The 23663-nt window shown below is 40.4% G+C and overlaps 1 protein-coding gene and 1 pseudogene across 1 annotated transcript; one reads left to right on the top strand and one right to left on the bottom strand.

Annotated features, from left to right (window-relative positions):
• Positions 1 to 5596: 5596 nt before the first annotated feature.
• LOC125120321 (olfactory receptor 1J4-like) overlaps positions 5597 to 23663 on the top strand; it is a 39382-nt pseudogene continuing 21315 nt past the window's right edge.
• On the bottom strand, positions 11801 to 12745 carry LOC125120322 (olfactory receptor 1G1-like). The gene has a single exon (XM_047768335.1). It carries the CDS (start codon positions 12743 to 12745, stop codon positions 11801 to 11803), a length of 945 nt encoding a protein of 314 aa, XP_047624291.1.

The raw sequence follows: 23663 nt of genomic DNA, 5'->3' as shown, positions 1-23663 counted from the left end.
GTGTTTTGGTGAGGTTCTTTGTGCTACCTTGAGCAGTGGCAGGTCTGGTGGGTGGAAAAATATGGTGCCAACCTAGGAGTTCCCCATTCTAGCTCAGTGGTAATGAATCTGACTAGTATCCATGAGAATGGGATTTGATCCCTGGCCTTGCTCAGTGGGTTGAGGATCCAGCATTTCCATGAGCTGCAGTGTAGATCACAGACACAGCTCAGATCTGATATTGCTGTGGCTGTGGTGTAGGCTGTCCCCTATAGCTCCAATTTGACCCCTAGCCTGGGAGCATCCATACGGTGCTGGTGTGGCCCCAGTAGAAGAAAAATGACAAAAAGGAAGTTGCCACTGTAGATTATCTACCAAGGTCAAATCATAGGTAGTGGCACTGGCATTTGGGGACAGTGGCTGAAGAAAACCTATTTGCCAGTGACTCTATGGAATCTCCATGGGAGTGCCACCTGAGTGATTATATAGCCAATGATGAGCCTTCTCACAAAGGCTGCCTAGGCTCATCACCATGTGGTCCATAACAGAGGAAAGGGAACACCCTTTGCATGTAGCCCAAGACAGAAGGGTAGAGGGGCCTCTATGACCTGATGTTTCATAGGCTCTCTGAGCCAAAAGGAAAGACATCTGGACTGTTATCTGAAGTAGTTTAGCCCTGGCCTCTAAAATCTGTGCAAATCTATCAGCTTGGACATTAGATTGGGCCTCAGTAGTCTGAGTCTTGGTGTGGACTGAGACATGTATGATCTGAATTTGTATCTTTCATATTTGATAACCAAGGAATTCCCAGAGTTTGTTATTCCAAAGAGGGCAACCCTGAATGAGAATTGTTGCCATTGGCCAAACCAAAGGGCTAAACCACTGGCAAAGGCCAGTTGCTAAAGTTGTGTAATTGGAGCCAGTTGCTGCCCAGGGCATCTTCCAATACCAAGATGAGCACCTGGAGTTCAACTAACTGTTCTGATCCTTGGATTCCATCCTTGATCAGGGGAATCTCAACTAAGGGATAAAAAGCAGCAGTTCTCCAGTGAGCTCCATCATGTATGATGGTGGTGCTACCATATGTAAAATATATGGACTTCCTTTCCTTCCTGTTCACTTAGTTGGTCCAAAAATTTCCTCAGGTGGCCAAGGGATCCAGGAGAAGGATGACCTCCTCTGCCACTGTGGCATCTGGCAAAGGATAGAGGACCGAGGAGGCCACCTCCTGCAGGTGGAATATATCAGGGTTCAGGTTGGTTCCATCCTATAGGTACCATTTCCATTTCAACAAAGAGGCCTCCATGACCATCTCAGCTTTTAGGGTGATGTTTCCATGATTTAGAGCATAGGGGGTAACTGAGTGTAGAGGATCACAGTTTCAGATCTTGTGAGCACCCTGTTTCCAGGAGAGACCAGGATGCAGCCAGTTCTAATGCTGTATAGCATGGGGCCTAAGTAGGCAATTTTTTATGCCAGAACTCCGTGGGCAACTTATAGCCAGTACGGACAGTTCAAAGATACCAAGAAGAAAAGGAAGAGAATACCAGAGCCTATATTTCATTTTATTTTATTTTTTTATTTTTTGGGGGTCTTTTTGTCTTTTTAGGGCCTCATCCTTGGCATATGGAGGTTCCCAGGCTAGGGGTCCAATTGGAACTGTAGCCCCCAACCTGTGCCACAGCCACAACAACTCAGGATCTGAGCCATGTCTATGACCTACACCACAACTCACATCAGTGCCAGATTCTTAACCCACTGAGCAAGTCCAGGAATTGAACCCATGTCCTCATGGATGCTAGTCAGTTTCACTAACTGCTGAGCAACAGTGGGAACACCCAGAGCCTATATTTTAAAGGAGTTTGTAGTAGGCACTAAAGAAAATGTCTGTTACATGGTCTTCTGTGCCAACTCCAGAGCCTTCTATTATAATGGACTGCATTCTTTGTGGGATGATTTGCTGGTGATTCCACAAATGGGCCTTAAAAGTATTTGTAAATGAGGAATATGCTGCCTCTAGAAGCCAAAAAGACATAGTAAGTGTTGGGCCTGCTTGACATTTGTTGAAGCTGATAAAATTGGGAGTTACCTTTATGCTTCGTCAGGAATGGAATGAGCGTCAGTGGATCAGATGATGCTTAAGAATTTAATGGAGGTAGCAGGCCCTTTAACCTTAGGTGGGAAATACCCCCTCCACCCTTAGGAAGTGCAGGGGTAGTATTTGTTGTGTGTGTATCTAGTGAATCTCCTAAGAGGATGTCACCAATGTAGTATCATATTGGGTACCTGGGGACAGATCTGTCTGATTAAAGCCTTGCCAGTAGAGGTTTCATGTAGTGACTATACTGTTGAGATACCCAAACAGAGATGTATTTTGTACTTTCAAAAGTGAATGCAAACTGAGGCCAAGAGGTTGTTCAAGATGGCACTTAATAGAACATATCAAACACGTCTATTACACCAACAATTTGCCAGTGAAAATTGAATGGCCTTGGTATTTCCATTATGTTAAGTATAAGGACCTTAATGGATGGAACCACAGCATGAAGGTTAATCTACCGTTAGGGACCATTGATTCCTTCTGGTTTTATGATCAGGCCAAATTGGGCTGGTAAGTTGAGAAATAGCAGGGGTAATTTTCCTTTCTCTTAAAAGATCTCATATAATGAGTCTCAACCCTTGAAGGCCTTGTTTCCATTTATACTGAGCCATACTAACAATTTTAAGAGGTAGGGGCAGACACATGGTCCGATTTGGTGAAGCCAATTGTTCAGCCCAGAGTTTTCATTTTATTTTGGTGGCCACATGGCCAGTTAGAACATTCACCTAGATGATGCAAAATCCAAGGGGTGTGGGAGATACAACCACTGAAAAATTAGACAAAGTTATTTTGCCAGCAGTCTGGCTAAGGCAGACTTGTTTGCTTTCAATATATTTCTAAAATCATCCTGGAGCACACAGAGGGTCCCTTCCTTAAATTTAATGGGGTCTCTGGGATCACTGTGATGGCAACCAGGATCAATAAACCATAAAATGTTGCTTAGTGTGTGGTGACGAGTGGACCTTCATGGTGGTATAAGGGTGATTGTCCATAGGCGATGACCAGGATCCATGAGATATGCCATGTCCCTAATGAGGCTGGAGGGGTTGGCACTGTGTTAGATGAGGGAATAGGACAATGGATTCTGCACCTTAGGAACCCAAGTTCTGGGGAGGAGGAGATTGGATGCACTGTGTATCTCGTAATAGAAGAAGCTGGAGCTCCTTGGGATTCTTCCTAGAAACCATAAACCATAATCATTGGGAAACCTATACCAGAGTCTCCAATACCAGGTGTTTTGATGGGGGTCCTGCCCTGATGACAGCTACCCCTGGACCCTCTGAAATGGGAGGGGGTGTTCACTCAGTCATGTGATCTGTTAATTTTGGAAGTGAGGATCTGGGTATCAGAGTGCTCCTCAGGGCAGACAATAATTTTAGGTCATCAAGGGAATCTTTAATAGTAGTCACTTGAGTAACCAAAGAGTACATGGAAAACCCAGAATTTTCTGACACACCCTGACAAATAGCCACGAGGTGTCAGGGTCAGTGGTAGACCACTTAGGACTGGCTAGGGCTTCTCACTCCTCAAGGTGCACAACATTGTATCACACCAAATTCCTTGACAACTGGTGTGCCCCTTCTAAAATTTTCTGTTTGATGAAGTCAAGTCTTAAAGCAGCCTTCTGCTCCCACATCACGTTCTATCTCAAAACCATCTTCCTGTTCTCCATGATGTTCTAAATTTTAATATTATTACTGTCATTTCCTGGATTGTTGGTTTACCCCAGTTTCTCAAGATGCATGGGAGCCAGCAGTTTAAACGGATTGCTTTATTAGCAATAATTGAAACTCAAAGGCTCAGAGCAGGTAGAGGACCAGGAAATCTTTGGGCCAGTTCAGAATGCAAGTTAGCTGTACTCCACCTCCTGTTCTCTCTTCTTCTTCTTCTTCTTTTTTTTTTTTATTTATCTTGAAGTTCCCGTTGTGGCACAGTGGTTAACAAATCCGACTAGGTACCATGAGGTTGAGGGTTCCACTCTGGCCTTGCTCAGTGGGTTAAGGATCCAGTGTTGCTGTGAGCTGTGGTGCAGGTCGCAGACGCTGCTCAGACTGTGTGTTGCTGTGGCTCTGGCATAGGCCAGCAGCAAAAAGCTCGTATTAGACCCCTAGCCTGGGAACCTCCGTATGCCATGGGAGCTGCCCTAGAAAAGGCAAAAATACAAAAAAATAATAAAAATAAATTTATCTTTTATTGGTGTAAGTTGATTGACAGTGTTGAGTCACATTCTGCTGTACACCATAGTGACTCAGTTTTACACGCACACACACACTTTTTCTCATACTATCTTTCGTCATGGTCAGTCCCAAGGGACTTGATATAGTTCCCTGTGCTGTACAGTAGGACCTCCTTGTCCCCCTTCTGCCACAGTTTCCAGTTCTCCCAGGGGAAACCCCAGAGCAACCACCACACTAAGAACAGAGATGCACATCCCCAGAGACAAACCTTATCACATGCAAAACCACCAATAAATACACTCTTCCCTCCCTACCCCCATGCTCCCCAGTGAATTCTGGTGCCAGGAGACAAAGTGTGAAGCTGGAGCAATTACTTTATGTCTGTCCCTGCAGATCAGCCAGGGACTCATACTCCAGAGGCCCAGAACCTAGAAATATGCCCATGATAACGCGGCCAAAACACCTCTCACCACCATCACCACGATCTGGGTGCTGCTCTACAACTGGCCCAGTGTCACCTGCAGCCCTGAGTCTTCTCACCCTTCTCATCCATCATAGGCTAAGAAGAGCCTTCAGTGCTTGAGGTATGGTCCTCTGAGACCAAAAGGGACCTGTAGTAACAGAGTGGTTTCCTTTGTTTGGGCCAGATAAATACGGTGAGTGCTGTGAGAAAGGGGCAGGGTTATGTTTTCCCTCTGAGACCCACAGAGACCCCAGTCCCTATCCCTGCCTCCTGTTCCAGGTCATCCTGAGATGATATGTGGTACCTGCTCCCCTACAGAGCAAGTCATGCAGGTCTTCCTCTTGCAGAGGAAGGTTCAATTCAGAGGTGACCTTGACTCAGGGTGTTTAAGAACATGGGAAAAGGCTTCAGAGTCCAGGTTTGTATTTATCAGTTTATTTGGGAATTGGTGAACGCATCTTAATGTTCCTGAGTTTCTTCCATGATACGCAGGTAACAAAAGCAAGCAACTCACAGATAATTTAGTTAGAGATGCTATGATGTATAGTGCTTTGGGTTCAGCAAATGGTAGTTCTGAATGCCCGTGTGCTACGTAGCAAGGATGGAGATGATGTGCACCTCACCTCCCAGACCAGCATACACCACTTTGCTTTTGTTCTCAATACCTCTGCCTGCTTGTTCTCCCTTCTCAGATGGACTGAGGGGTAGGGAAGAGTTAAGGGAGATCCAGGAGGAAGGATCTAGGGAATCTGATAAAATCATATCTGCTGAATAGAATATGACCACATCATTATGACGATATCATTGAAGGCTGCACTTGTTACTCCTTCTACAATTTTCCTATATCTGTTTTCTCTTTCTAGAAAGAGGGGTATCATGGACCAAAACAACCAGTCCACTGTCACAGAATTCCTTCTCTTGGGTCTCTGTGAGAGACCAGAGCAGCAGTATCTCCTATTCAACATCTTCCTGGGCATGTACCTGGCCACCATGTTGGGAAATCTGCTCATCATCCTGGCCATTGGCTCTGACCCACACCTCCACACCCCCATGTACTTCTTCCTGGCCAACCTCTCTTTGGCCGATGCCTGCTTTTCTTCCACCACTGTCCCCAAGATGCTGGTGAACATCCAGACACACAGTCAGACCATCTCATATGAGGGGTGTTTGTCCCAGATGCACTTGTTCATGACATTCGGGGCACTGGATGACTTCCTCTTGGGGGTGATGGCCTATGACCGCTATGCAGCCATCTGCAGACCTCTGCACTACTCCACACTCATGAGTCCTCTTGTGTGCGTGCTCCTTCTTGCAGCATGCTGGGTTCTCACCAGCCTCGCCGCCCTCTTACACACCCTGCTCATGGCTAAGCTTTCTTTCTGTGCTGGCAACACCATCCATCACTTCTTCTGTGATGTGGTCCCTCTGCTGCAGCTCTCCTGCTCAGACACCAGCACCAATCAAGTAGCCCTGTTCACAGTGGGCTCCGTGATACTCACTGGTCCCCTCTCCCTGATCATCCTGTCATATGCACATATCATCCCCACCATCCTTGGGGTCCCATCTGCCTCGGGCAGGCAAAAGGCCTTCTCCACCTGTGGGTCTCACCTCACTGTGGTCTTCCTGTTTTATGGCACAGCAATTAGTGTCTATCTGGAGCCCCCTTCATCACGCTCAGGTGGTAAGGACAGGGTTGCAGCTGTATTTTATACTGTAGTGACTCCAATGCTAAACCCCTTCATTTACAGCCTCAGGAACAATGATGTGAAGATGGCACTGAAAAGGCTTTTGGGAAGTCACACACGCTCTTCCGAGGGACTTTAATCCTACATCCATATATTGAAGTGACACTCCGGAGAACCCATGTGTTTATGAAGCAATATCATCTCCTACCACATGTACTTAGGTTTTGAGAAAAGTGATCTAGAGATCATTCTCTTAAACCTGCAGATCCCATGATGTATATCATCAGTGTATTTCACAAGGGACCTGTACTCTCTTGTCAATGTTGTAAATATTTCCCTGGTGTTGTGTAGGGTGATCTCAGAGAGACAGGGCAATGTCAATCAAAATTTCACTTGTTATTCTAATGAATATGTGATTATTTTTTTATCATATGACTCAACCCATGTTTACTATTTTTTGCCATTTTCCAGATACTATGTCAGGCAGAGGAGGTGTTGATTCCATGCCTTTATGGAATACACAGTTTTACTTGGAGTAGAGTTGCACATGTATGCAGTTAACTATAATATAGGCAGTGAATTATGCTGGAAGCAGCTGTACACAATCCTTCTAGAGAGTTAATCAGAAATCCGGGGGTGTGGTGACAGTTAAATTTCCACTTCTATCAGGTGTAGTTTTGTTCTTGCTATTTTCACACTAATTTCTGTCTTGTGACTTTTGAGGTTCTCTTGGTTTTCAGTAGGTTGGCTGAATATATATATATATATACACATAGCTGTTGTTTTTTCATCTATATTCACTCTGCTTTGACTTCACTTGACTTCTTGAATCTGTGAGTTGATGTTTATCATTGGTTTCAGAAAAATCTCAGACCCTATCACTTAGAATATTGCCTCTGTCCCGATATTTCTGTATCCTCCTTCTGGGGCTTTAACTAAATACACATGTGTATGGTAACATTTTGCGTGTTTTCCTCATGGCTTTTAAGGCTCTATTACAGTCTTTTAATCTCTTTTTTCTTTATGATTCCATTATGAGTTTATTAATCTTATTTTCTGTGTTCAGTTTGCTGTTAAACCACCTCGTTTTTTTTTGTTGTTATTGAAATATAATTCACATGTCATGCAATTCACCCATTTAATGTGTACAACTAAATAGTTTTAAGTCTGTTTACAGAGCTATCCAATCATGTATCAGTTTCAAACCACTGTATTTTTCAAGGAATTTGTCTCTTTCATCCAATTTAACAAATTTGTTCATATAAAGTTCACCACCACGTAGCAGTGAGAATCTTTCTTTCCTTCTTGATATAATCAAAATTTTCCTCATTTTTTCCTAATTATCTAGTCACTGTTTATCAATTTTGCTGATCTTTTCAAAGAATCAAATTGTTTCTTTTAATTATCTCTAATTCTTTTTAGTACTGTGTTTCACTGGCTTCTGCATTTATCTTTCTCAATTCTTCCTATACTTACTTTTGGTATATCTTTTCCCTCCTTTAATATCTTCCTAAGGTAGAACATTTAGATGGTGCTTTTTATTCTCTTTCAATGTAAATATTTAACATGATAAATTTCTGTTTAAGCATTGCTTTATCCAAAGCTCATCCACTTTGTTACATTGTCTTTTCAGTATCTTACAAATCAAAATATTGTCTTATTTCCCTTGTGATTTACTTTTTGACTCATGTGTTTTTGAAGTGTGGTGGTTAATTCCCAAATATTTGTGGATTTCCTTCATATTTTATTATTACTTATGTATTTTTAACTTTTTTCTTTTTAATTTCTTTATATTTGATGATTAAGAAATAATTTTAGACTTGCAAAATACTGAAAAAATAGGAAAAAAAAACATTCTTATATACCTCATTATCAGCTTCCCCAATTACTGTGGTGTAATTATCAAATCAAGGAATTAATATTGATAAAATTCTGTTAAATAATCAGCAGACCTCATTCAAATTTTGTTACTTGTCCCAGTAATACCCTTTGTCAGATAGGATCCAATCACAGGATCACATATTACATTTCACTGTTAAAACTTTCCTTTAATTTTGTACTGTTTTGTTTTTCATGACCTTGACACTTCTGAGGAGTGCTGGACAGTTATTTTGTAGACTATCCCTCATCTGGAGTTGTCTACTGTTTCCTTATGATTGAACTTAGATGCTATGACTTGGACATGTCACAAAAGTGAAACCTTATCCATATTACATCATATCAGTTATGTTGGTATGTTTTGATCTCTTGGTTGAAATGCTGTTTGCTTTTATTTGTGACAAACATTACAACTACCTTATTTTAGTTAGTTTCCTTTTATTTTGTTTACAGTGTTACTTCACCATGAAAAATTTAACGTTTTTATATGATCAAATTTTTATCACCTCTTGACTTTGAGTCAAAGTTGTTCTCTACGCTGACATTAAAGAGAAATTTACCATGTTTCCTTCTAGTACTTGTATGCCAATGTACTCATTGTTCCAGTACATTTATTAAATGCATCTTTGTACCAGCATTTATTATACACTAAACTTTTATTTCTGAATATTCTATTCACTTGTCTATTTGTTTATTCATGCACCAGTTCTACCACACTCTTTGAATTATTGCTTGTAAGATGCACTTTCTATCCTCAAGCAGCTAAACACCTGGACCCTAAATAGCTAAAAGTTAACAGCTATTTAGAATAGTTTTCTAGAGAAGACTGCAAAGGTCCATATGTACATAGAAGAATGAAATAATAACTCTCTGAATAGATGAACCCAGGAAGACTTCACTCAGAAGGAAACATTTGTAAAGGGTCTTGAAATGAGAGTAGGTCATTGCAAAACACAAAGAAGGAGAAAATTTTCAAGACAGGAGGTAGTGAATATGAAAATATACAGAATTACATCAAGAAAGGAAAATGAGGAGCTCTTGCTATGTGGGTGAGGTGACATGGGAATCTAGTGTTCCAAATCCCAAAACCTTCAAACTTTTTTTGATGTCAGTTTGACAATATATGCAGACTGGAAAGTGTCACTTAAAATGGTCCTTGGCCATTTAATTCATTGGTTAGCAAGTCCTTATGATTTAGCTGAACCTTAAATACTAGAAAGCAAGAAAATGTGGTAAAATCAACATCTGGCTAGACTTGAGGCAGCATGAAAGGTCAGGGATTTTCTGCTGCTCTTGTACCCATGGTCAGCATCATTAGAAGGCATGGAGAGTAGCAGAGAATTTCAGTTGCATGCACCATTCAAAGGAGAGGTCCAGGGTCATGTCAGAGCCCTAGTATTGAAAGGATGAGGTGCAGGAATTGGGATGGATGGGGAGTTTGAGGTTGGTAGATGTAAACTCTTACATTTAGAATGGATAACTAATGAGGTCCTACAGTATAGCACAGGGAACTATATCCAGTTTCTTAGGATGGAACACGATGGAAGACAGTATGAGAAAAAGAATGTTATATATGTATGACTGGGTCACTATGCTGTCCAGCAGAAAGTGACACAACACTGAAAACCAACTGTACTTTAATAAAAATAAAATTAAAAAAGAAACCTATCCCCAGTACCTTTTTTTAAAAACATGGGCTACAATTTATTTTATTTTTAAAATTTTTAACATTTTATATTTTATGTTTTTAAATTTCCTTTGGAATGGATTAGCAATGAGATCCCAATACCTTTTTAAACTTGGAGGAGATTTCCTGGTACCAGAGTTTTATTCACTAGGGAAAAGGTTAGAGTGGACATGTCACCTTATGCCTCGTAAACGGCAAATGTCAAGTTTCTCTTTGATAAGAGGTGGAAGGGAAGAGAAGGGAAGGCAGGTGCTGGGAGAAGAAAACAGATGAAAAGAGAAAAATTGGTAGTATTTTCACTTTAAGCAGAAGAAGCTGATTACAGCATAGATATCAGACACTGTGATAATAAATTTGTATTTGTTACCCTTTGTATGAATTCTCACAACAGCCTTAGATGACAGCTACTATAGTTACTCTTAACTATCCACGTGTTTATATTTGGAAGCAGAGACTCAGGGATGTTGAGAACTTGCTGAGAGTCACACAGACAGTGAATTTTAAATCTAATATGTAAACCCAAGTATTTCTGACTCTAACATAAGTCTTACTTTCATTTAAAAAAACTATTTTCAGGATTCCCTCTCAGCTCCATGGGTAAGAATTGAGTGTTGTCACTGCTGTGGCTCTGATTATAGCACCTGTGGTGCAGGGTCAATCCCTGGCTGAGGAACTTCTGTTTGCCACAGGCAAGAGCAAAAAAAAAAAGAAATCTATTGAAAAAACTCTGAGTTCATCAGTGAGATCTCAGTAGAGTCTCAGTGATGGGGGAAGAAATCCACAGAGGGTAGTGCAGGTTCCAAAATTTCTTCTACATATTAACAAAAAATCCTCTGCAGATTATTAGGATATATCCTTAGCTGCATATCTAGGGGAGAGACTATATCTAGTTTCTTGGGATAGACCATTTTGGAAGTTAATATGAGGAAAAGAACGTATATATATTTATGACTAGGTCACTTTGCTATACAACAGAAATTCACACAACATAGTAAATCAACTATACTTTAATCAAACAAACCAATAGGAATACAGTTTTATTTGAAAGACATCTAAGCATTGACTGTTGGCATAGCACTGAAGAATGATGATGGTTCAATAAAAGAAACTTGGTGAGAGTGTCAGGCAGTGTGGTCCAAGTACTCTTCTCTTTGACCCCATGGCTTGATTCAGAAGTCATTTCAAAATGTCTAAGTAAGGGCTTAGGCTCAAGCAGAGGGTGTGACCTCCTGGGGAAGCAGAATCTCTGAAGCTGTATATACTCTATTCTCTAGCTTCTTAGTCATTTTACCTCATTTTCAAATCAGTTGCTTGTATTTGGAGAAGTCGTAGATTGGAACTGCATATGTGAACAGTGTGAAGTAAGCAAAAAAAAAAAAAGAAAAGGATGAAGAATATATATATTTCATGTGCATTTATCAGAGTATGCATGTTGGAATCAGATATCTGAGTTCAAATTCTGGCTCTGCCATTTATTAGATGTCTAACTCCAGGTTACATAATTTAACCTGTTTGATCATTGCTTTCTCTTCTCTATAATGAAAATATTAACCACAAAGGCATATGTTGACAATTTCTGAAAAAAAAATGAAGATCTGAATAAATTTATAGGTATGCATTTTTTCTTTCTTACCCTCCCAGAAACCCTACATGATGGTACATATTTTATGAATTTTTTTTTTTTTGAGTGAGGAGATGGTGGCTCAATGAGGTTATTTAATTTCCCTGGGTTGGAAAGCTAGCAAATGGCAGATGCAGGGTTTGGATGGAGACACCAAGATAACTCTCTAAATTGATTTCCCCTGAAATCCCCAAATGATGTCTTTGGCCTCATGGAGATTGCAGTGCCCTTCTGCTCAGGAGTCTCCCCAAGGCCCTCTTCATGTCTCTGTTTCTCAGGCCATAGATGAATGGGTTCAGCATGGGGGTCACCACAGCATACATCACTGCTGCAAACCTGTCCTTGCTGGCTGCATCGGCAGAGGAGGGAAGGAAGTACACCCCTATAGCAGATGCATAGAACAAACAAATTGCCAAGAGGTGGGAGCTGCAGGTGGAGAAGGCCTTCCACTTCCCCCTTGCTGATGGGATTCTCACAATGGCAGCCACGATGCGGGCATAAGAAATGATGATTAGCAAGGGGATCAAGATGGTTAACCCCCCTCCCCAGTAGGTCAACACACACTGGTTGGCATAGGTGTCGGAACAAGAGAGCTTCAACAGGGGGAGAAGTTCACAAAAGAAGTGGGGGATGGTGTTGTCAGTGCAGAAGGATAACTGAGCCAAGAGAATGGTGTGGGTTAGAGAGTATGAATGTGTGAGGATTAGGGACATGACCACTAGCAGGACGCAGTATCTGGGGCTCATGACCAAGTTGTAGTGCAGAGGATGGCAGATAGCCACAAACCGGTCATATGCCATCACTGCCAGGAGGAACACATCTAGACCGACGAGCCACAGGAAGAAGTAGATCTGAGACAGGCAGCCAGTATAGGTGATGGTACGCCTGTGAGCCTGGATGTTGACCAGCATCTTGGGGACCGTGGTAGATGATAAAGCCAGGTCAGTGAGGGAGAAGTTAGCTAGGAAGAAGTACATGGGGGTGTGGAGCTGTGGACCAGAGCCAATGGCCAGGCTGATGACAATATTCCCCACCACGGTGATCAGGTACATGGCCAAGAAGATGCCAAAGAGGAGAGGCTGCTGTTCCTGCTGCTCAGACAGGCCCAGGAGGAGGAATTCAGAGACTCCAAATGTGTGGTTTCCTGCTTTCATCTCACTGGTGTTAACTAAGGAATAAAAGGAAGGATGATGCATCCAGAACTTTTCTTGCCCTAATATTGTCTAGATGGAAACAAAAGCATAAGATAGAGATGGAATCAGGATATTAGTAGCCATGCATTATCTCAATTAAACCTGGAAGAGATCTATGAGATTGTTATCATTATACCCATATTATTGATGAAAGACAACAGATGTAAATTTCAGATCTGGCCATTCCCAATTTGGTGCCTGTTATTTTTGTTTATTTTGGCTGCATCCATGGCACACAGAAGTTCCCAGGCCAGGGATCAAACCTGTACCACAGCAGTGACAACAACAGAATCTTAACCCACTGAACCACCAGGGAACTACCTAAAGTCTGTGACCTTAACCTCCCTACCAATCTTTCTCTAATGAGGTAGCCAGAACTACTTCATTTCTTCACTCCACATTCAATGAATACTTACTTTGGTCAGCCTTTAAGTACCATAGAAACAATGGTTTCTGCCTTTATGTCAATGGCATGCTAGTCAGAGGATTCATGTCATAAACAAATACTTAAACAAGAATGTAAACCTGGAAGAAAACCCAAAATATCAAGATCAGTAGCAGATTGCTTTAAATTTTGTGGTCAGCGAAGAACTCACTTTAGGTGGATAAGAAGGAGCCAGCCAAGTACAGAATTGGGGGGAATGGTATTTGGGATAAATAGAAACATAGGATCAACACTATATTTGGAAGAGCAGAAGGAAGGCAAGTGTGGGTCAAGTATAGTCAGCAAAGGAGAACGGGAAGTGAGGAGGCTTGTGGGGCAGGTATGCGGTGGAGGGCAGGTTCCCAGTACTATCAGACACCTTTGGGCACGGGTGGCACTTTCAGCATCAGACAGCACTGATCTGATTGAGGGTGTGCAAAGACCATTCCGCTACTGCGGAGAGGATTGTAGGGGCCAAAAGTCTTATGCAATAAAAGAAGGTAAGAAAATACATATGTGGGACCCAGGGTAGAGAGACAGAGTGAAGTAGATGGATTTGGGTTATGGTTTAGAGAGTTTGATGACTTGCTCCAGGTACCATAGTGGCGATGTAAATTCTGGAATAAAAGGCTTTTTATTCCTCCAGCTGCCCTCTTAAAAATAGCAATAGTAAAATTCCTTGAACTGAACAGAAAAAAAAAATATTAAGTTTATTTCCTTTATACATGGAGGCTGTTTAAAAATTATATAGCTTGTATTTCCTGTTGTGGTGCAGTGGGATCAAATCCAGCTAGTACCCATAAGGATGTGGGTTTGGTCCCTGGCCTTGCTCAGTTGGTTGGGATCAAGCATTGCTGTGAACTGTGGTGCAGGTCACATACATGGCTTGAATCCCGTGTTGCTGTGGCTGTGGAGTAGGCCAGCAGCTGTAGCTCCAATTTGACCCCTAGCCTGGGAACTTCCATATGCCACAGGTATGGCCCTAAAAAGCAATAAATAAGTAAATAAAGTAGCTTAAAAATTCTGAGAAATAATCTCTAGAGTATTTCTCAAATGGCAGAATCCCTGGAATGCCCTGGAAACATCAGAATAATGGGAAGAGGGGTGCCAGTGATATGGCCAAACTCTGAATTATTCCAAGAAGTGGGGAGAGTGAAAAAGTAGAAAAGCTTCAGGGACCATTTACAAGACTGTAGAGTGAAGTAAGTCAGAAAGAGAAAGATAAATACCATATGATATCACTTGTATCTGGAGTCTAATATATGGCACAAGTGAACCTTTCCACAGAAAAGAAAATCATGGACTTGGAGAATAAACTTGTGGCTGCTAAGGGGGAGGGGGAGGGGGAGGGAGTGGGATGGAGCTTGGGGTTAATAGATGCAGACTATTGCCTTATGAATGAATTAGCAATGAGATCCTGCTATGTAGCACTGGAAACTATGTCTAGTCACTTATGATGGAGCATGATAATGTGAGAAAAAAGAATGGCTACATTGCATGTAACTGAGTCACCATGCTGTATAGTAGAAAATTGACAGAACACTGTAAAGCAGCTATAATGGGGGAAAAAAAGCATTATACAAACTAAAAAAATCATTAATGATATTTTTACTATGTGTCAATGACTTCTCTTATTTAATGACTTCTTTTATTTCAACCTATATGCCATGTATCTTTACCCTACATTTTTAGATCAGGAAGGCTCAGAGAGGCTAACTGACCAGCTAAAGAGCACACAGCTAAGAAGGGAATAAATCAATATTCAGATTAAGATCTTGGAGTAACCACTATGGTGCAGTGGAAAGGAATCCAACTAGTATTCATGAGGATGCAAGTCTGATCCCTGGCCCAGCTCAATAGGTTGGGGATCTGGTGTTGCTGCTGCTGTGGTGTAGGCTCGCAGCTACAGCTCTGATTTGACCTCTAGCCTGGGAAACTCCATATGCTGCAGGTGCAGGTATAAAAATCAAAAACAAAACAAAACAAAACAAAAACCTAAGATCTTTCTTTAATCAGATGTGGAAGGTAGCCCTTCATGCAATCTCCTAAGGCAGGCCTTTATTTTCTCATGGATATTGCAGATATTTGTCAACTACTTTGTAACCATGTGGGTAGATCCATTCTTTAGAATGCCTCCACATTGGGTCTAGGGAGCCCTATTTGCAAGTTTTCATCTATTCAAATATTTATTGGTTGCCTACCTTCCATCGCATTTGCCTCTGGGCACTAGAAGTTTAAAGGTAATGGAAATAGGCAGCTTGTCTGTACCTATGGGCAGATTGGAGAGGCTGACAACAAACAAAAAAGTCAATACAAAGTCAGTATGAAAAGGAGAGATACAGTGGTAACACTGAGACTATGTAATTGGAGGATCTAAATCGGACTAGAGCTCAGGAAAATCTTCTTGGAGAAAGTTCGATATCATGTGGGCCCTGAAGTAGTGATGAGCTATATCAGCAGCAGAAGAAAGAATAGTTGTGCTGAAAAATTTCCAGCATATGTAAAGGTCTGGAGGAGGGAAGGGGCCTGATGGGAAGAACAGAGTGGCTGGAGGACAGTGAGCAGATATGAGCTGCGCAGAGCACTACCTGGGCTTATGGCCAAAGGTGATTAAACCGTGGAATCAGATGTGTTAGACTGAGTCAGGAGGGTTCTGCTTTTAAAACTGGGAGTTAGTGATACAGAGCATTTAGCCATTAGTTTTGAGCTCTAAGGATACAAGTTTCTGTAGTGTGAGGATAAGAGGCAGCATCCTGGGCCACAGCCTTGCAGAAACCTTTGCTAGAGAGGAACAGAGGCAGAGTTATATGTGGAGAGAGTGTTGGCACCAACTTGGAGAAAAGAACAGTCAGGAGGTATAGCATTCCAGAAAGACACACAATAGCTGCTTTCCAATGTCCCAGTTTAATTTCATTGTCTTGAGTCTTTCTTGCCCAACCACATCAACAAGAGGCAGAATGACTCATGGCTCAAGAGTACAGACTCTGGGTTAAAACAGACCTAGGCATTAATCTTGCCTCTGCCATCTCTGAGCTACAGGTAAATCACAAAATATATGTATTCTTGGCAGCAGCAATGGCAAGAATAACAAGGATTGACTTCACATCCTGCCGGGATTTGTGCTAAAACTGCTTTTCTTATCTCAATGTACTTTCACTATCTCATTGGCTGAATACTCTCTTTTTCTGATAAGGAAACTGAGGTGTAAAGAGGCAAAGTGATTTGTCCCAAGGGAGGCAGCAGGTAAGCAGTAAAACTCAGACTTGAACTGTTGTGCATCTGATTCAGCACTGACCCACCTGATCCTCCTCAGATCAGCAGTGTACTATCTTCACTTTCTCCTTGGACAAGGGCAGATTCACATCACAGCCCCATCTGGAGACGTGGCCTCTCCTCCATGTTTCAGGCAACTGTAGAGTAGATTTCTGGAGTCCCAATAAATGGAACTGAGGGGGCCTGAGGGGCCTCATGCTGGGAATATGCTCCAGGTTTGGAGGCCCCAGTGTCCTCATTAGAGGGAGAAGAGACTAATTGCCTCTGAATCCCTAAAGAGAGGAGGGGGCCCTGCTGTTTCCAAGTGGGAGTCCTGTTTACTTGCAGATTCTCAGAGAAGGTTCCTTCTGTCCATCATCTCGGCAGGCCCTGCTCTGAGCTTGCTGTTGTCACCTTATTCTCTTATATCTGTGACTCAGAGGGAAGAACGTGGGTGAAAGGCCCAGGCATCACCTAGTTTCTTGTTTGGACCTGACATTCTCCTAGTCCAAGTATCCTGGCCAATACTCTAACACTTCTGTGCATTATTCTCCTCATCAAGGGCAACTGTGGTGTCTTTTAAGGAACAGAAATTCTTAAATTTAACATAGACAAATTTCTCAGTTTTGTCTGATTTTTCTTGTTCACCATCTTGTTTGCAAGATTCATCAATATTAGTTTTGTTTATTTATTCTCATTCAGTTTAGAATTCTATTATATAAACATACCACAATTGTTAATACATTATAATGTGGGCGGGCATTGAGGTTTTTTTTTTTTTCCAATTTGATACTGTAATAAATAGGGCTGCTGTGGATACGCTTGTAAATATCTTTTGATAAACATATATGCAGTTCTTTGGAATACATGCCTATGAATGAAAATGCTGGGTCACAGGGAATACATTAAAAGACACCACCCAGTCACACTCCAGGAGGTTTATCCCAGTGTATGTTCCTATTTGTAGCACAGAAGGGTTTTAGTTGCTCCATGTCTTCAGCAAGACTCAGATTGTTAAGCATGCTGGTGAGTGTGTGATAGTATTTCATGGTGATTCTAATTTGTATTTCTTTGATATTAAAAACTGAAATTGGGAGTTCCCATTGTGGCTTAGGTTAAGAACCTGACTAGTTTCCATGAGGATCCAGGTTCGATTCCTGGCCTTGCTCAGTAGGCAAAAGAATCTGGCATTGCCATGAACTGTGGTGTAGTTGGCAGACAGAGCTGGGATCTGGCATTGCTGTGGCTGTGGTGTAGCCTGGCGGCTGTAGCTCTAATTCAGCCCCTAGCCTGGGAACTACCATGAATTGAATTTGAACGTCTTGTTTTATGTTTCTTGTTCATTTGTGTGTCTTCTTGTTTGAAGTAGCAATTACTTTTCTATTGCATTCTCTCCTTTTCCTTACCGATTTGAAGAATCTTTTATATAGTCTGGATTTGATTTCTTTATTGAAGATAGATGGATAAGTAGATAGATAGAAACTTCTATTCTAGTACTTGCCTTTTCATTATCTAAATGATTTATTTTGATGAACAATACATAAATTTAATGTAGTCTAACTTGTTGATTTGTTCTTTAGGTTTAGTACTTTTTGTTATAATTTGGCCAAGTATATGAAAATATTCTCCTGTGTTATTTTCTAAAAGCATTTGTTTTTCAGCCGTTTATATTTAGACCTTTAATCCTTCTGGAAGTAATTTTTGTTTATGATGTGAGTTATAATTCATTTTTTCTATATGGATATTCACTGACCCTAGCACCATTTTTTGAAAATGCCATCTTTTCCTCACAGCATTGCAGTATCAACTGTGTCAGACATATATGTACAAGTGTATAGCTCTGAATCCAAGTCTTTGTGTGTAAAAGATTTCATTTATTTTGCATAAATACTTAGGAGTGGAGTTGCTGGGTCAAGTGTATGTTGAACTTTATGAGAAACTGACAAACACTTTCTCATCAAGGCTCTACATTGTGCATTACTGCCAACCGTGTATGCGAGTTCTGATCTCTAACATCTTCACTGCTTCTGGTATTGCCAGTCATCTGATTTCAGCCATTCTAGTGGGTTTGCTGGGTATCTCTCTGTGATTTGCATGCCAGTCATCTGATTTCAGCCATTCTAGTGGGTTTGCTGGGTATCTTTCTGTGATTTCCATTTCCATTTATCTAATGACTAATGATGTTGAGTGTCTTTATACATACTGCTTTGCTATATATCTTTGGTGAAATATCTGCTCAAATCTTTTACACAGTTTTAAAAATAATTGGGTTGCTTTTCTTCTGTATATGTTCTGGATTCAAGACTTTGTCAGAAACAAACTCTTTTACAAATAGCTTCTGCCAGTTCCAAACTGTATTTTTTCAAGGGTTTCTTTTGCAGAAGAGATGCATTTTATTTTCATTAAGTGCAATTACAATTTTTTTCTTTTCTAGTTCATGACATTGAGAAAATGTTGCCTACCTTATATTTTCTGAGATTTTGTCCAATGTTCTCTCCAAAATAGCTTTATACTTATAGTTCTTATACGTTTGACTCATTTGTAGTTACATTTTGCATGCAGTGCAACATAATGATCTACATTCATTTAAGACATATTGATATTGGATCATGCTGGCACTGTTTACTAAAACAGTATCCTTTCTGCATTAAATCGCCTTGGCATATTTGTAAAAATGTTAGTTGAACTTGTATGTATTGATCAATTTTGAAATTATTCATTCTGTTCCATTGATCTATACTCCTATCCTCATGTAGTTTTTGTTATTTTCATTGATAACTTTACAAAAAGTTTCAAAATTAGGTAAAGCCTGGCAGTTTTTTTATTGAAAAAAAAAAATATATATTTGGCTGGAGTTCCCATGCAGTACAGTGGAAACAAATCTGAGTAGGAATCATGAGGTTTAGGGTTCCATCCCTGGTCTTGCTCAGTGGGTTAAGGATCTGGCATTCTGGTGGGCTGTAGTGTAGGTTGCAGATGCAGCTCAGATCTGGTGTGGCTGTGGCTGTGGCATAGGCCAGAAGTTACAGGTCCAATTTGACCCCAGCCTGGGGACCTCTATATGCCATGGGTGAGGCCCTGAAAAAGACAAAAGACAAAAAAAGTAAAAGAAAATAATTAAAATTGTTTTGGCTAATTTGATTCTTTTTCACTTCTATATAAAATTAAGAAGTAGCCTCTAAAAGTAGTCAGCAAATATTTTGGTTTTGATTGCATTTTATCTATAGATCAATTTGGGGGAGAACTATTTCTATAATAATATTGACTCATTCAATCTATGTGCAAGCAATATTTCTATTTATTTGGGTTCTCTTTAATTTCCTTCATGAAGGTTTGGCGGTTTTTAAGGTACTTGTATTGCTACTATTTTGTTAAATTTATCCATATGTATCTTTTAGCTTGTATGCTGTTATAAAGAGTGTATTTAAAAATTTCAATTCTCTGAGTTCCCATAGTGACTCAGCATTTAGTGAACCCAACTAATGTCCATGAGTATGTGGGTTCAAACCCTGGCCTTGCTCAGTGGGTTAAGGATCCAGCATTGCCATAAGCTGTGGTGTAGGTCACAGAGGCAGCTCAGATCTGGCGTTGCTGTGGCTGTGGTGTAGGGAGGCAGCTACGGCTCTGTTTAGATCCTTAGCCTATAAATCTCCATATGCCATGGGTGTGGCCCTAAAAAAAAAGATAAAAAATAAAACTTTCAAATCTCAATGCTCAACACCAGGATATAGAATACCATTTATTTTGGTGATTTTTTTCATTAACTTTGTTTCCTGCTACTTTGTTAAGTTGACTTAGATTTGGGGGAAGATTTTGTTTGTTTTATTTTACCTAGTTTTTCTGCCTTTATTTAGATTAATTTAGCTGATATTACTCACTTTTTCTCTATTATTGTTTTGTAGCTATGTTTTTTGTTTTGAGACTCAGGATTTTATTTTTGTTTTTATTTGTTTTATCATTTACATATATATATTTCTACTGTACAGCATGGTGACCCAATTCCACATATGTGTATAAATTCTTTTTTCTCATGTTACATGCTCCATCATAAGTGACTAGACATAGTTCCCAGTGCTACACAACAGGATCCCACTGCTAATCCATCCCAAAGGCAAAATTCTGCATCTTTTTATCCCAAGCTCCCAGTCCTGCCCAATCCATCCTCCTCCCCCATGGCAAACACAAGTCTATTCTCCAAGTACATGATTTCCTTTCCTGCACAAAGGTTCCTTTGTACCATATATTATATTCCAGATGTAAGTGATATCATCTGGCATTTATCTTTCTCTTTCTGACTTACTTCACTCAGTATGAGAGTCTCTAGTTCCATCCATGTTGATGCAAATGGCATTATTTTGTTCTTTTTTTATGGCTTAGTGGTATTCCATTCTGTATATATACCACCTCTTACTAATCCAGTCATCTATAAATGGACATTTGGGTTGATTCCATGTCTTGGCTATTGTGAATACAGCTGCAATGAACATGTGGGTTCATGTCTCTTTTTTAAGGAAAATTTTGTCTGGATATATGCCCAAGAGTGGGGTTGCTGGGTCATATGGTAGTTCTATGTACAGTTTTCTAAGGTACCTCCATAATGTTCTTCATAGTGGTTTTACCAGCTTCCATTCCCACCAACAGTGCAAGAGTGTTCCCTTTTCTCCACACCGCCTCCAGGGTTTGTTATTTGTGGACTTACTAATGATGGCCATTCTGACTGGTGTGAGGTGGTATCTCATGGGAGATTTGATTTGCATTTCTCTGATAATCAGGGATGTTGAGCATTGTTTCAAGTGCTTGTTGGCCATCTGTATCTCTTCTTGGAGAAATGTCTCTTCAGGTTGTTTGCCCATTTTTCAATTGGATTGTTGACTTTTTTCCTATTGAGTTGTATAAGTTGTTTGTATATTTTAGAGATTAGTCCCTTGTCAATTGCAACATTTGAAACTATTTTCTCCCATTCTGTAAATTGTCTTTTTGTTTTAATTTTGGTTTCTTTTGCTGTGCAAAACATGTCCGTTTGATGAGGTACCATTGGTTTATTTTTGCTCTTATTTCTTTTGCTTTGGGAGACTGACCTGAGAAAATATTTGTAAGGTTAATGTCAGAGAATGTTTTACCTATATTCTCTTCCAGGAATTTGATGGTGTCTTGTTTAAATTTAAGTCTTTCAGCCATTTTGGTTTTATTTTTGTGCATGGTGTGAGGGTGTGTTCTAGTTTCATTGATTTGCATGCAGGTGTCCAGGTTTCCTGCCTGAGGCCAGCTCCAGTGGCCAGGGAGTGCACTCACTGAAGAAGATGGACGGCATTGGTGAGTGTACATGGAGACAGCCTCTTTGTCCCATCTTTCAGGGCATTGGACCGCTCAAATTTTATTGGCATAAGTGATTGTTATATAGACAGTTTCTAACTACAGATTGCATCACAGTGTTAAAAGTACATTGGTTAATTTTTACATTTTGTTTTTTGATCACATGGTACAGCAGCAATATGTCATGTTTTAAAATCTCCAACTTAACTAAACTTAATGAGTACAATTTAAGGACAAGCAGGCACAACATATCATGTGGGAAAGAGGAGACCCAGCACAAACCATCCCATGGCCAGCCAATTTTTACAAGCTGAAGAGGCTACAGACACAACAAATTTTGTCTTCAGACTACTGTCTGTCTTCAAAGTGTCCTTGGCAGAGAGACACTATGAGAAAATACAAAATAACTTAGCCAGCTGTCACTAAAAGCTTCTAAAATCAAGGACAAAACTCACAGCTAGGTTTCTTTTGATCATGAATAATATATGTCTAACTTATATAAACCTCATTAAAATCCTAACTCTAAAGTTTACTGTATAACTAGTTAGTAGATAAATACTATGCTTTAATTAAGTAGGATTTAAATAGGGAAGTCCTCTAGAATGAAGTTATTATTATATTATTATTGTAATTTTGTTAAATCACAAATCACCAGGGAAATAAGAATGGGAAATAAGAATAATAAGCAAATAATCAGGAAAGACTGAGGAAAACTGAATAAAAATAAAACAACAGGAAAGACCAGGTCACCTGTGAAACAATCCATGTTCTCCAGTGAAAACATGGAAATTGTTTTCCCAGGAAAGCCCCAATTTTTCCCCATCAACATCAACATGAGAGCCGTGTAACCTGAGGCCTGCCCTCGGATTTCACTCTACAGGCAGGTCTCAGCCTGCCCTCGGTTTTCCTCCATACAGGCAGGCTTCAGCTTGCCCTTGGTTTTTCACCTTACAGACAGGCTTCTATCCTGACCAGAAGCCTACCTTCGGCTTGCACCGTCCAGGTGAACTCCCTTCCTTGGTTAGGAACCTGCCTTTGGGTTTTTCTGCTGTCAGGCAAGGTCCCTTCCTCAAGTCCCTGCATCTCCTTGGCTCCGCGTGGTTTCCCAGCAATATGTGCTGAAAAGAATGTCTTTTTCCCGTTTTATATTCTTGCCTCCTTTGTCAAAGATTAATTGACCAAAGATGTCTGCATTTATTTCTGGGTTCTCAATTCTGTACCACTGTTCTGTCTGTCTTTTTACCAGTAGCACATTATCTTGATGACTGTGGCTTTTTAATATTGCCTGAAGTCTGGGACAGAGATGCCTCCTGCTTGGTTTTTGTTCTTCAGAATTGCTTTGGCAGTTCTGGGCCCTTTGTGGTTCCATATAAATTTCTGGATCATTTGTTCTAGTTCTGTGAAAAATGTTGTGGGTAATTTGATAGGGATTGTATTGAATCTGTAGATAGCTTTTTATAATATGGACTTTTTTCAAAATTAATTTTCCAACACAGGAGCATGGAATATCTTTCCATTTCTTTGCATCTTCTTTAATTTCCTGGATTAAAATTTCATAGTTTTTGGCATATAAGTCTTTTACCTCCTTCATCAGGTGTATTCCCAGGTATTTGATTTTGGGGGGATGCAATTTTAAAAGGTATTGCATTTCTGTATTCTTTTTCTAATATTTCATTGTTAGTATACAGAAATGTGACTGATTTCTGAATGTTAATCTTATATGCTGATACTTCGCTGAATTTGTTGATCAGGTCAAGTATTTTTGGGATTGAATCCTTAGGGTTTTCTATGTATAGTATCACGTCATCTGCATACAGGGACCGTTTAACCACACCTCTTCCTATTTGGATGCCTTTTATTTCTGATTGCTGTGGCTAGAACTTTCAATAC

This window comes from Phacochoerus africanus, chromosome 2 (assembly GCF_016906955.1).
Source record: "Phacochoerus africanus isolate WHEZ1 chromosome 2, ROS_Pafr_v1, whole genome shotgun sequence".
Lineage (NCBI taxonomy): Eukaryota > Metazoa > Chordata > Mammalia > Artiodactyla > Suidae > Phacochoerus > Phacochoerus africanus.
Note: the sequence above shows the minus strand (reverse complement) of the source record. Positions and strands in the feature narration are given on the sequence as shown.

What these genes read in the sequence shown, in the direction of transcription:
- LOC125120322 (XM_047768335.1), bottom strand. Translation starts at nt 12,745, where the DNA reads ATGAAAGCAGGAAACCACACATTTGGAGTCTCTGAATTCCTCCTCCTG.